The 12,094-nt window shown below is 38.2% G+C and overlaps 1 protein-coding gene across 1 annotated transcript in view; it reads left to right on the top strand.

Moving 5' to 3' along the window:
* The first annotated feature begins 241 nt into the window (after positions 1-241).
* Positions 242-12,094, top strand: part of VPS50 (VPS50 subunit of EARP/GARPII complex) — a 130,791-nt gene continuing 118,938 nt past the window's right edge. Inside the window, exons 1-2 of the mRNA XM_056118362.1 lie at positions 242-375; positions 8,317-8,385. Of these exons, the coding sequence (XP_055974337.1) occupies positions 343-375; positions 8,317-8,385 (102 nt within the window). The 5' untranslated portion in view covers positions 242-342. The remainder of the gene's footprint in view (positions 376-8,316; positions 8,386-12,094) is intronic.

The following is a 12,094-nucleotide window of genomic DNA, read 5'->3' on the forward strand; positions in this document are numbered from 1 at the left end:
CCTAACAGTAACTTTCGACTGGTGGAAGCAGAGTTCCTGAAAGCAAAGATTCCTGCACAGAGCGGCCGATGGCCCTGATCCCTCGGCAGTGCACAGGTTGAATCGAAGCAGTCAGAATTTTGCTTGCTGGGAAATGTAGTTTTTGCCTGGCGTTCTCGTCTCCTTTGTAGGTACTCGGAAGACTACAATTCCCAGAATGCCTATCGCAAGAAAGGCTGACCCGGGCCGGCAGCTCCACGTGACCATTCACTATGGCTTCTCTGTATCGGCCCTGGGTATCTGGTGGTTTAGCGTGATTTGTTAGTTGTTTGCGGCAGGTTACCGCCTCCTCAAGGTTTCGGCATGCAAAAAATCAAATCTCTTATGACCCGACAGGTAAGTTGCAGGGGTTGAAGCAAAGATCATCTTTACGCTAAGAGAGATGCCGAAATGTTCTGTGCTGGGCCGTGGAGGATGAAGACCTGTTACTGAAGGTGGCAGGTGACAGTGGCACCAGGAAGCTGGGGTACACCCTGGAAAATTCACTTTAGTCTACCGATCTCCAGGGTAGTGGTATCCCGGGCACTCAGACAACGTTGATGAGGATTTTAGAGGCTACCTTTGTTACTTTTCTCCCCCTTTGCCATCTTTGTGTTGACAGTCCCTTTTAGGGTCTCCTATCGGTTACCTGTCATTTTTCAGTGGATGATTTAGATAAGCAGGGGATGACTGAGCATTAGAGATGGTTTGGAATGAGTGATAAAAAACTGAGCAAAACAAAACAAATTAAAAAAACCCGATAAATTTAAGAGAGTTGGTAGCTTAGAGGACTTTGAGAAAGTTCCAAAATCTTGTAACCTGACTTTCGGATGTGAAAATGATAATACTATTTATTTTGTTTGATCTCACAAATTCATGTGACTTATGATGTGGTTTATGTGTAAACGTTTATGATGTTTTGGGGAACATCAATAAGCCAATAATATTAGAAAAATTCTTGTGAAATGCTATGTTTAAATACTGTTATTGTAAAACAGTAGTCTTTTATTTATTACAGAATTATAATTTGTGAATGTAAACTTTGGCTATTTTCTGTCCCATTTTATTCAGATTAGGGACTTCCTAAGAATGCCTCAGCTTCCTTCACACATAGTAGAAAGTTCCTTCTATAGACTTTTCATGGCTTGCTTTATCTTTATTTTAACCCCTTTTCCTAGACTTGGTCACTCTTATTAGTATAGCACAGCGGGTAGGGCGTTTGCCTTACAAGCAGCCAACATGGCTGACCCGAGTTCGAGTTTAATATAAATGGAGGATAATTTGGAATTGTAGAGCAGTGTGGTTTGAGAACTTTGGAGAATGTGAGGATTATCTTTGAAAGAAATGTTTATTCATAAGGTGTTTTTGATTAAAAACTGAATCAATTCAACTTGAATTTTAATTGAAAATTTATAATTTGAGAAATATCTGAAGGTTACAGATTTTAGATTTCTGGCGAACATAAATAAATATTACATGATTACTTAGTGCTTGTCAAATTATATTGTTCATGTCACTAGCTATGAATCATACATGATTTAAGAAAATGGTTAGTAACATTTGACAATCACATTTGTTGAGTACTAGTGTTACATTTTATACTGTATCTTATCTGAGAGTGACTTTTCAGCCTGCTTTGTTCTTTGATGACTGGTAATCTTGAACAAGACACTTGACTTCTAAAGCATCTATCCTTAGATCTTAAAAATAGGAATAATAATATACACCTCATGGGCTTAGCCTGGTGGTGATGTTTGTAGGATATAATGAAGGGAAAGAGATAAAGGGCATAACACAGTTCCTGACCTTCTAAAGTTTTTTATTGTAGGAGTGCATCTCAGTGGCTAAATTAAATGATGGTAAAGCAGGAAGATTAGAACAGGATTTTGCAATGATTTAAGTAATAGATCATTTCTGACTACCTTTGATATCTTTAGCTTTTTAAAAAAAACAATTAGAAAGCTGGATTTGGACTTGTATCTCAGCTAACTTTGGTTCTCTCTCATGTTGCTTGCTAGGCATTTTAGTGTAGTCATATATTGGTTCATAGTTTTAAAACTATAGTTTTGTAATAATAAATGGGAGAGAAAAATTGTAAACTACTGATGCCAGTGATAATAAGCTTTAACTTCTAAATATACTAGATTTTAGTGAAAATGTTAGCTCTTTGGCTATTATCATTTGTTTATTGGACTTGAGCCGGAAAATCTATCCTTATTTGGATTAGTAATAACTATCAAGAACCCATATGATAAACTGACACTGTGTTTTATAAAAGTATAGAAGGAAATTAGAAGTTTTACATTTTTTTTGAGGGGGGAGGTTATGGGTCACACTGGCAGTGCCCAGGATACTTCCAACTCTGCTATTTCCAGTGCTGCTCAGGGGACCATGCAGTGCCAGGAATTGAGGTTTATTGTATAAAAGACAAGTACCTTAAGCCCTGTACTATTTCTTTGGTTCTTTACCCGCAGCATTTATTTCTAACGTTTTTATTTTTTGAGGGGGGGCGGATGGTGGGGTCATATCAGGTGTTGCTCTGGGCTTGCTCAGGTATCACTCCTGACAGTGCTTGGGAGACCATATGCAGTGCCTAGGATCATACTCAGATTGGCAGCATGCAAAGCAAAGGCCTTAACCACTGTATTCTCTCTCCAGCCCTTTTAAAGTTATTGTTGTATTGATCCCTGAGTGCAGAGCTAAGAGTAGGCCCTGAGCACCACTGATTGTCACCTCAAAACAAAGAACAGAAAGTTGTCATAATTATATGTTTACAACATGGCTTCCACATATTTGATTATTATTAATATACAGTTATCATTATCAAAACACAATTATGAACCCAGAAGATTTGGTAGTAGGGCATTGCTTAGAGTTATATTAAGAGTTTTGTATTTAATTTAGTCATCATGAAATTACAAAGTTATTCATAATTGAGTTTCAAGCATATGGTGTCTCAACACTGATCCCTTCACCAGTGTCCACTTCCCTCCACCAGTGCCCCTCTCACCCCAGTTTGCTGCCCACCCACTAATCTGCTTCTTTGAGAAATGCTTTTAAAATATATATGTAAGTTTTTGCATTGTAGTTTGCAGTACTGTTTTATATTTGGATTTTATTTAGTATTCTACTGATAAACCACATGTAGGAACATTACAAATACATATATACAAAGATTTTATTTGTTCTGTTTTGGGGTCACACCAGGCAGAGCTCAGCTTACTCCTGGTTCTGTGTTCAGGAAATCACTCCTACTAAGAGGACTGTATGTAGAGCTGGGATCAGTCAAGGTTGGTAGCATGCAAGGCAAGAGCTTTAAACTGTCATATTCAGCCCAACGAAGATTTTTTTAAATGAGACTAGGGAATGCTATTAATTAACATTTTTGTTCTCTAGGCAACAGAAGTTTTGATAAACTTAAGCTTTCCCTGAAACTTGGTTTGGAAAAGAATGGGGTAGGGTGGAGAGTGGGTTTTGTTAACACTCTTATTTAGATGAGATCAATTGTTCAGCTTTTTCTGTTGTGTTTTTTCAGTTTTTTTAACAAGTGTTTGTCCAGCATTATGTGCTAGGCACTGCTCTAAGATTCAACTGTGAACAAAATGGACAGCTGTATGGCAACTGTACAGATAAATGCCTGGGAGGAGAAGAGGAAAGGGACCTGGCCCTGGAGCAAAGTCAAGAATATCAAACAGGAAAAAGGGACTGGAGAGATAGCCAAAAAGACCAAACATGTGCATTGCATGCAGGAAGCCTCTTTTCTATAACTTTCCCTGCACGGTACCCTGAGCATCTCTCAGGATAGTAGCTGAGCACTGCCATGTGTGACCCATCACCCTTGCCCCCAAATAAAAGAGGACGGAGTTTTATTTTTATTATGGACCTTCCTTCCTTCCTTCCTTCCTTCCTTCCTTCCTTCCTTCCTTCCTTCCTTCCTTCCTTCCTTCCTTCCTTTCTTTTTTGGGTCACATCCGGTGATGCACAGGGGTTACTCCTGGTTCTGTACTCAGGAATTACCCTTGGTGGTACTCAGAGGATCATATGGGATGCTGGGAATCGAACCCGGGTTGCAAGCAAACGCCTACCTGCTTTACTATTTCTCCAGCCCCTCCCTCCCTCCCTCCCTTCCTTCCTTTGAATCACTATGAGATAGCCCATTATGAACCTGTGCATGATTGGCTTTCTGTAATACAGTGTTCCAACACCCATCCCTTCACTAGTATACATTTCCCAGCACAATGTCCTGAGTTTCCCTCCCACTAACCCCCAACTCCTCCCCCACCACAGCATGCCTCTATGGCAGGCACTTTTCTCTCCTCTCTCTCTCTGAGTTTTAAACTGGGTTATGTACTGCAGATGGGCCATATAAGATGAGTATGAGATCAAGACTTTGAGCAACAGAGAGGTCATTGTTGACCCACACCAGCTCTTTGCATGAAGTGGTAGGAGGAAAGGCCTCTTCAGGTAGGTTGAAAATAAATTAAGGATGAAGTGTAAATTTTTGAGTTTTGCTAAAAGTGAAAGGAAATGCAGATCATCATCATGCTCCTTTGTATCATTTAGACATGAGTTTCTTATAAATGGAAAGTGAGGATTCAGGTAGACCCAACAAAAGCAGTCTGAAATGTTAAGCAGATTGGAACAAAACAAATACAGACAGTTGTTAATTATGTCAAATTTTGTAAAAATGTAAACTAAGAAAAGTATCAAAATCAAATACAGCATCAAATCATGATTGTTAATGATTACAGAGAAAGTTTCAATATTAAGCAGAAATTCTAGAGCATGACCTTGACTTTCTGTTTCAGAGAGTGAAGATAAAAATGAAGGCTTAAGTATTTGTCAGAAATTTTTTAAATTGTTAATAAAAATTTCCAAGATACATAATCTTAAAATATAGGTGTCAGATATCCTTTGAGGCATCAATGTGATTTTTCCTTTCTTTTTGATAAAATAAAAATGAAATGATTACTGTGATCACCGCCGTGCTTAGGATAATGGCTAACACTTGAAGAATGGTAATCATGCTCCAAATGCTCTTTTTGGCCCCTCATATATATTATCTGCCTTCTTTATTACTTATAAAAGCCTCTTGAGTTATTGTCACTATCACTAAAATATTATGGTAAGTTGTCTAGGTACATTGTTCAAGGTTAGGTAGCCCATTCCTTGAATCTCTGAACTTCCTTAAAACATATTAGGGTGTCTGATTTTTATTGCTTATACTTTTTGGGGTCCTCTCCTTGATAGCACAGCGGTAGGGCGTTTGCCTTGCACGCAGCCAACATGGCCGACCCGAGTTCCATTCCTCTGCCCCTCTCGGAGAGCCCGGCAAGCTACTGAGAGTATTCGATATGCCAGACACAGTAACAACAAAGTCTCCAATGGAGACATTACTGGGCCCGCTCGAGCAAATCGATGATCAACGGGAGGGCCTTTACCTTTACCTTTTTGGGGATATGAGCACACATGCTGGTGCTCAGGGTATACACCTGTCTGTTCTCAGGGATTACTCCTGGTGGTGCTCAGGGGACCAACTCAGGTCAGTCACTTGCAAGGCTGATGTTTCCTTGCTATATTATCTCTTTGACACTTTTGCTCTTATTTTGTATTTCGTGGAAAGTTCTCATGTATTAATAGAAAGTTATAGTGCATGATGGAGGTAAGGACTTTATGGAGGTATTATCACTTACTTACATATTAGGTTTTTATACTCTGGGGAAAACAAAAATTACACATGATTTATTTCTCCAAGGATTTCAGTTGGATTGGTTAAAGGTTGCTATGCTTTAAAATATTTTAAAGGTATGGGAATTATGTTTTAAAAGTGTTTTGGGGACTTTATACTTTAGAATCAAAGTAAGTTTTATTTCACATGTATGGTGTGTGTGTGTGTATGTATGGGTGTATGTGTATATATGTGTGTGTGTGTGTGTGTGTGTGTCTTTATATAATGTATATAGAAGCTTTGTTCTCTAACCAAGTTGTGCTGCCTTCTCCACTTCTATGACTCTTGGTGAGAAATTGGGAAAGGAAGAACAGATGCATAGAGTATTTACGATGAGTGAAGAAATTAAGGTAGATGTTAAATCTCAGCATGATTTCCTTATTCCAGCAGACTTCCCTTGAAATTTCATTTCAAAGTTAATTGCATGTTCCCGTGAGCACAGCGTTCCAGTTAGTTGGAGATTGGAGCCAGACCAGAGACTTCTACCAAATAATTAATTCATTTCAGTGATAGTTGCTTCATTATTGGAACTTTGCTAGCCACTGGTATTAGGGGAAAATAACATTTGGTCTCATTTTTCTTGGGATTTAAATTTTGGAGGGGAAAAAGGGGGTATTATATATATATATATATATGTATGTATATATTTGAGTATATTTGAGACTTCCAATTTTGTTTGTTTTGGGGGCTATATCCAGTGGTGCTTAGGGCTTTCTCCTGTCTCTTTGCCCAGGGATCACTCCAGGTCTTGCTTATGGATTTATATGCAGTCGGTGCTGACTAAAACCAGGGTCAGCCACATGCAAGAAAAGTAGCTTATTTCCTGTCCTGACTTTCTGGAGCTCAATTCTCGCTTTTCTTCCAGAAATACCTGTTCATTAGATCTTTGGTGGAACGTGAGCATATTACTTTTTTTTTTTTTTTGGATACACTGACTATTCAGAGCTAACTCCTGGCTCTGTCCTCAGGGATCACTCCTGACAGTGCTTGAGGGACTGGACCCAGGTCAGCAACATGCAAGAAAAACTCCTACTCACTATACTATCTCTCTAGCCCTGTAGACATCTTACTTCTGAAAAGTCCATCGTTATTATTGATATAGATGATCCATTCACCATACTGAGTGTGTTCTTTAAGTGTAGAGAGAAGTTAATTTGGAAAGGGGGAGCAGTACTGGTTGTTTTAGGGCAGTCTTTAACTGTCAGTCCATGGAGCGGTACAGTCCAAAGGCATAGAGTTGATGAAAGCTACATTAGAGGATGGTATGTATGTATAAAAGAGAAGCTAACTAGAATTTTCTGTAATTAAGCCTATAATAAAAGGGGGCTTGGGGTGAGACAAATTTTGTTTTCATAAAAATTGAAGATAACATCATATTGTTTTTATAGCTGGCATGATAAAATACATGCCGCTGTAGTAAAGAAAAAGAAATGGGCTACTTTTTTGTTGTTTTAAATTTTTGGCCACACCTGACTGTGCTTAGGGCTTACTCCTATCTCGGTTCTTACGGATCACTTTGGGAGAGGTTATGGTATCTGGTATTGAACCTCAGTGGCTGCATGCCGTTCAAGTGCCCTACCCATTGTATTATCTCACTGGCCCTGCAAGTGCCACTCTTGAGTCTCAAGTATTCAGTCTAAGTGTCAACAGAAAATTTCTGTTATCAAGGACATTATTAAAGGGCACTCTGAGCCACCTGAAGTAAAAAATTAGACTGTAGCAGAAATCATGCCTTAAGTTTGCTTGCATGGACTTTTGGTGTCTGTTTTAGAGGGTCTTCCCTGGTTCACCATGTGCAAGGCAAGTGTGGCTTACCCCCTGTACTCTCTCTTCGGCCCCTTTAAAATATTTAAGTTGGTAACTTCTGTCTTGATAATTCCACAGTGTATAAGACTTTTAGAATTCCTCAGTTGAAGTGAATGTACAAGAATCAAAGAGTTATAAGGAACAGGTGAAAGTTGTGAAAACTGAGACTTGAGTTTCAGTTATGCAGTGTAAATTTGTTACACTGGTGAAACATAGTCTGATAAAATCTAGGAACTATTTATATATTAATTAAGCAATCAGTATTATTGTATAATCTGTGATAGACTCGGTTGGAATATCTGTCAATCTTTATACATGAGCCTTTTTACCAGGTGAACTTGGTAATGATGAATAGATACAGCTTTGTGCAATGTTTTTTGTTCCTTGTTCTGTGTGTGTGTGTGTGTGTGTGTGTGTGTGTGTGTGTGTGATTTCAAATCATGGTTAAGTTAGACTTCAACTAGCTAGAAAGATGCCATATAATGTATTTTAAAGTACCAAAAGTATGTCTAGTCTTGATAGGACTGAATACTTTCAGTCATAATTATTTTTAGAATTTATGTTTTATATGTTGGAAAGTAGAAGAAACACCTATTTTTTAAAATGTTAATTCTGAAAATTGGGGTATTGATATCTTTAGCGCAGTGGTTTCTTCAATGGCCAACTCATGGTATGGATTTCTCATTTAATAAGTATATTCTGTCATTTCGTATTTCTTTACCACAATTTAAACTTTCTCTTTTTTTTTCCCTTTTTTTCTTTAGGGCCTGAGAAGCCCTCCAGAGAACATCAGTGATCTCGGGGCCATTGAGAATCTTCGAGTTCCTGGCAAGGTATTGATCGTCTTATGGGAGCATGCCCTCACTTCTTTAAGAAAACAGTATTGCGGGGCTGGAATGTAGCACAGTGAGTAAGGCATTTGCCTTGCACACGGCCAACCCGGGTTTGATTCCTAGCATCCCATATGGTCCCCCGAGCACCACCAGGAGTAATTCCTGAGTGTAGAGCCAGAACTAACCCCTGAGCATCTCCGGGTGTGACCCAAAAAACAAAAAAGAAAAGAAAACAGTATTGCCTTTAGATGATCATTGATTCACGGAGTGTTTTCCTTCCCACAGGCAGATGGTTGTTATGATAAGCTAGGTAAATTTTTATAATGCAGTGGGCTTGGGGCTTGTTTTTGCTTCTATTACTCATTATGATGCAGTATGATTCATTTTAGCCAAGTAGAAAATACCAAACAGATAAATTTAGAGATTATTATTGTATCAGATTCTTAGCCTGGAGACAGTTACATATGAAATGCATTGATTTATCTGCTGTGATATGGAGAAATAAAATGAAATAATTGGCTTTCTGTGCTGTAACTCTCCAGTCAAAAATCCTGGCTAATTAGTATTTGGTATGGAGCAGAGTTTTGAAAAATTTGCTAAAGCCTAACTTATGCTACATTGTAGATAACTTAGAATTTAAGTCCATCATATTCATGTGAGCTTTTCAGTCTACAAATTTAATGGATGTAATTTGAAAGCTATCTGGCTTCTCCTCAGGAGAATTATTAACCAGTGTTAATAAGTTCCTGCTGCTTTTCATTCTGGGGTGTTGCCACTCCGAGCTGTTGCTGTGGATAGTGGCTCCATCACAGATCAAAGCCTGCACTTCTTAATGCCTGCTTTTGTGATTTTTCAGTTTGAGGAGCATATCTGCCACCACTGTTTGTTTCCTGTTTCTGGCTTTTTGATACACAGGGTTTGTTCTTTTTGATCCCTGCTCATAAAGTATCTGTAACGCTGCAGCATCAGCTCTTTAGGAGGGCAGTTTCTCATGTTTCTGGGGTCTGGCAGCCCTCATGAGTGAATCAGTGGATTCTGCTTTGCCTGTATTTTAGGTCAGACCCAAACAGATTCTTTAATCATGATAAAAAGATTTTAAACGACCCTTTTGTATGAAATATTTCAGACAAAAACCTTACCAAGAGCAACAAACAGTTGTTTGTAATGTTATAATTGGGAACAAAGAGATAAACATAATTTCTAGTGGAGAAATGATTCTGTCTTGCTGATTATTATGCATTATGAACACATCTTGAATTATATTGTTTTGAATTCTTTTTAGATGTTTCTGAATCAATATAAAATTAATGAATGAACCTCTTAAAAAAATAAAGCATACCTGAATAAGAACTCTCTGTTGTCTTTGAAGCTTTAGCTGTGCTGTGTTTTCCACTGTGGTATGCAGTGAATTTGTGATTTCTTTTTGTGGCCTTTTTTACTGACACCCCTTCCTCACCTCAGTGGTGGCCAGTGATTCTTTTGGGATTCTGAAAGTGGGTACAGAGGTTGGTCTGGTCCTATAAGATCAGCAAATGTTAGAGGTTCAGGTGAGGCTAAGCCTGGGCATTGGTCTCATTTTCACACACCTAAAAAGCTAAATAAAAACTTTCAAAAAGTTAAGAGCATAATGACTGTTAATAGTTTAAGCTTAAATGTAATCCTGCACCAAGGAAACCTGATTGATTTTTTGTGCTGTTTATCTTGTATCTTTGTTCTCTTGAAATATTGCAAATGCCAAAGGACCAGCACTCGCTGCAGTTTTCTCTCGTGGGTGGTTTTGAGATGAGCATTTCCGGTTCTAGTATAAAGGATGAGTAAGAGGAAAACATTAGGATGACGTCAAGTGGCTGTTGGTAGGTCAAAGATGGTCAAATATTGGCATATTTTGTATGATTCATCTCGCTAGAAAAAGAAGGTCAGTGAAGGATAATTGAAGAAGGGCACTAAATAAGCTTGATAATCAGAAAGCAGTCTTTTGTTTTGTTTTTTAATAAATGTAAATTCTGATTGGGGATTAATCTTGAAATCATCTGGTACAATTTCTGTCTTTTCTGGGCAAGATGACATTGAACCTCATTTTAAGTAAGTGCGTCAAATCCATGCCCTACAAATTTAGGCTTTTGTGGAGAAAGCATGATAGAAAAGTCATAGCAATTAGGTTTCTTTTCAGAACTTTTTGCAGAAAGGGAAACAGATATTTGGAAAAAAGCCCAAAGGGGCCAGAGAATTAGAGCAGGAGGTAAGATGCTTACCATGCGTGTACTGGACCCCAGGTTTTTTTTTTAAAATTATTATTTTTTTTTACAAAGCAGTTCATGATTGAATTTCAGTCATAAAGTATTCCAACACTCATCTCTCCACCAGTGTACATTTTCCAGCACCAGTGTCCCCAGTGGACCCCAGTTTAAATCCTCTGCATCAAATCTGGTCTCTTGAGCACCGCCAAGGGTGATTCCTTAGCACAAAACCAGAATAGTTTTGAAGACTGCCGGGGCCGCAGCCCTCAATGTAAAAGCCAAAAACAAAACAAAACAAAACAAAAACAAAAACAAAAATCAAGGAAAGAGAAAAGAAAACCTCATTAGTTCTGGACAAATCTTTGCTGCATTTTAGAATTACCAATACCCAAACCACCCCCCCCCCCCATTTTCCATTAAATCTCAGTGATGTGGGCTTCCCGCCTGTTATTGTTGAAAGATTTTCAGGTAACTGCAGTGTGGAGCTAAGTTTGGGAATGTTTGCCAAGTTGAAGATGTGAATACAAGAGTGGAGAGAGGGCAAATATAAGAACTATTCCAGAAACATTTTATTTTTTAAAAAAACTATTTTTTTTTACATATGAGGCGTTTATGATGACTAAAAGTTTTTTCTGTATAAAGAAAATTAAAAATTATGTTAGACTTACCCATTTATACAATGATGAGTAAAATTTGTTATCGTGCATAATATTGTTAACCATTTGGTTAACTTACTAAGATTGTGTTTGAGATAGTTTTTGAAACCTGATTAAAAAAATTTTTTTAGTACCATATAAATCTACACTTGGACTCCAAAGAAATACTTTTCTTTTAAATTAAAAAAATTATTAAAAATTACAAAAAAGAATCACAGTGAGATACACAGTTATAAAGTTATTCATGATTGGGTTTCAGTGCAAGTGTGAGAGAACAGCAGAGTTGACTGCAGAGAATAGAGGACACTCCACGTCTGTGTCAGGTGCACACAGTTGCCGTGCAGCTCAGAGTGGATTAGCAGCAGGTAAAGTGGGTTCAGCATCTTGGAGGGAGTACCCATAGGTTTAGTAGGTACGTGATGTAAAATTGGACTTTTGAGTGGAAATCCTGGGCAAAGAATACTGATGAAGAACAGAATATGAGGTTTTATTAAGAAACGGAGAAGTGTTAGAGAGATTTTTTTTTTAATGTCAGACTTTATAAGTGGGGTTTAAAAATTTTGTATTGATTGTTTTGGTTTTGGGGCCACCTCTGGTGGTGCTCAGGACCTTCTCCCATTTCTCAGTGCTTAGAAGTCACTCCTGGTGGTGCTCCTAGCAGCATGCAGTGCTGGGATTCAACCCGCAGCATGCCATGCATTCTGTCCTTTAACCCATCACCCTCATCCTGGGTGAGAACTGTGTTGGATATGGAAGGTAAAGAAATTGCGAAAAGTTTATAGACATTGAAATGAAAGGTTTTTGGTTTTTTTTTTT

The sequence above is a fragment of the Sorex fumeus genome, unplaced genomic scaffold (assembly GCF_029834395.1).
Source record: "Sorex fumeus unplaced genomic scaffold, SorFum_2.1 ptg000037l, whole genome shotgun sequence".
NCBI classification, from domain to species: domain Eukaryota; kingdom Metazoa; phylum Chordata; class Mammalia; order Eulipotyphla; family Soricidae; genus Sorex; species Sorex fumeus.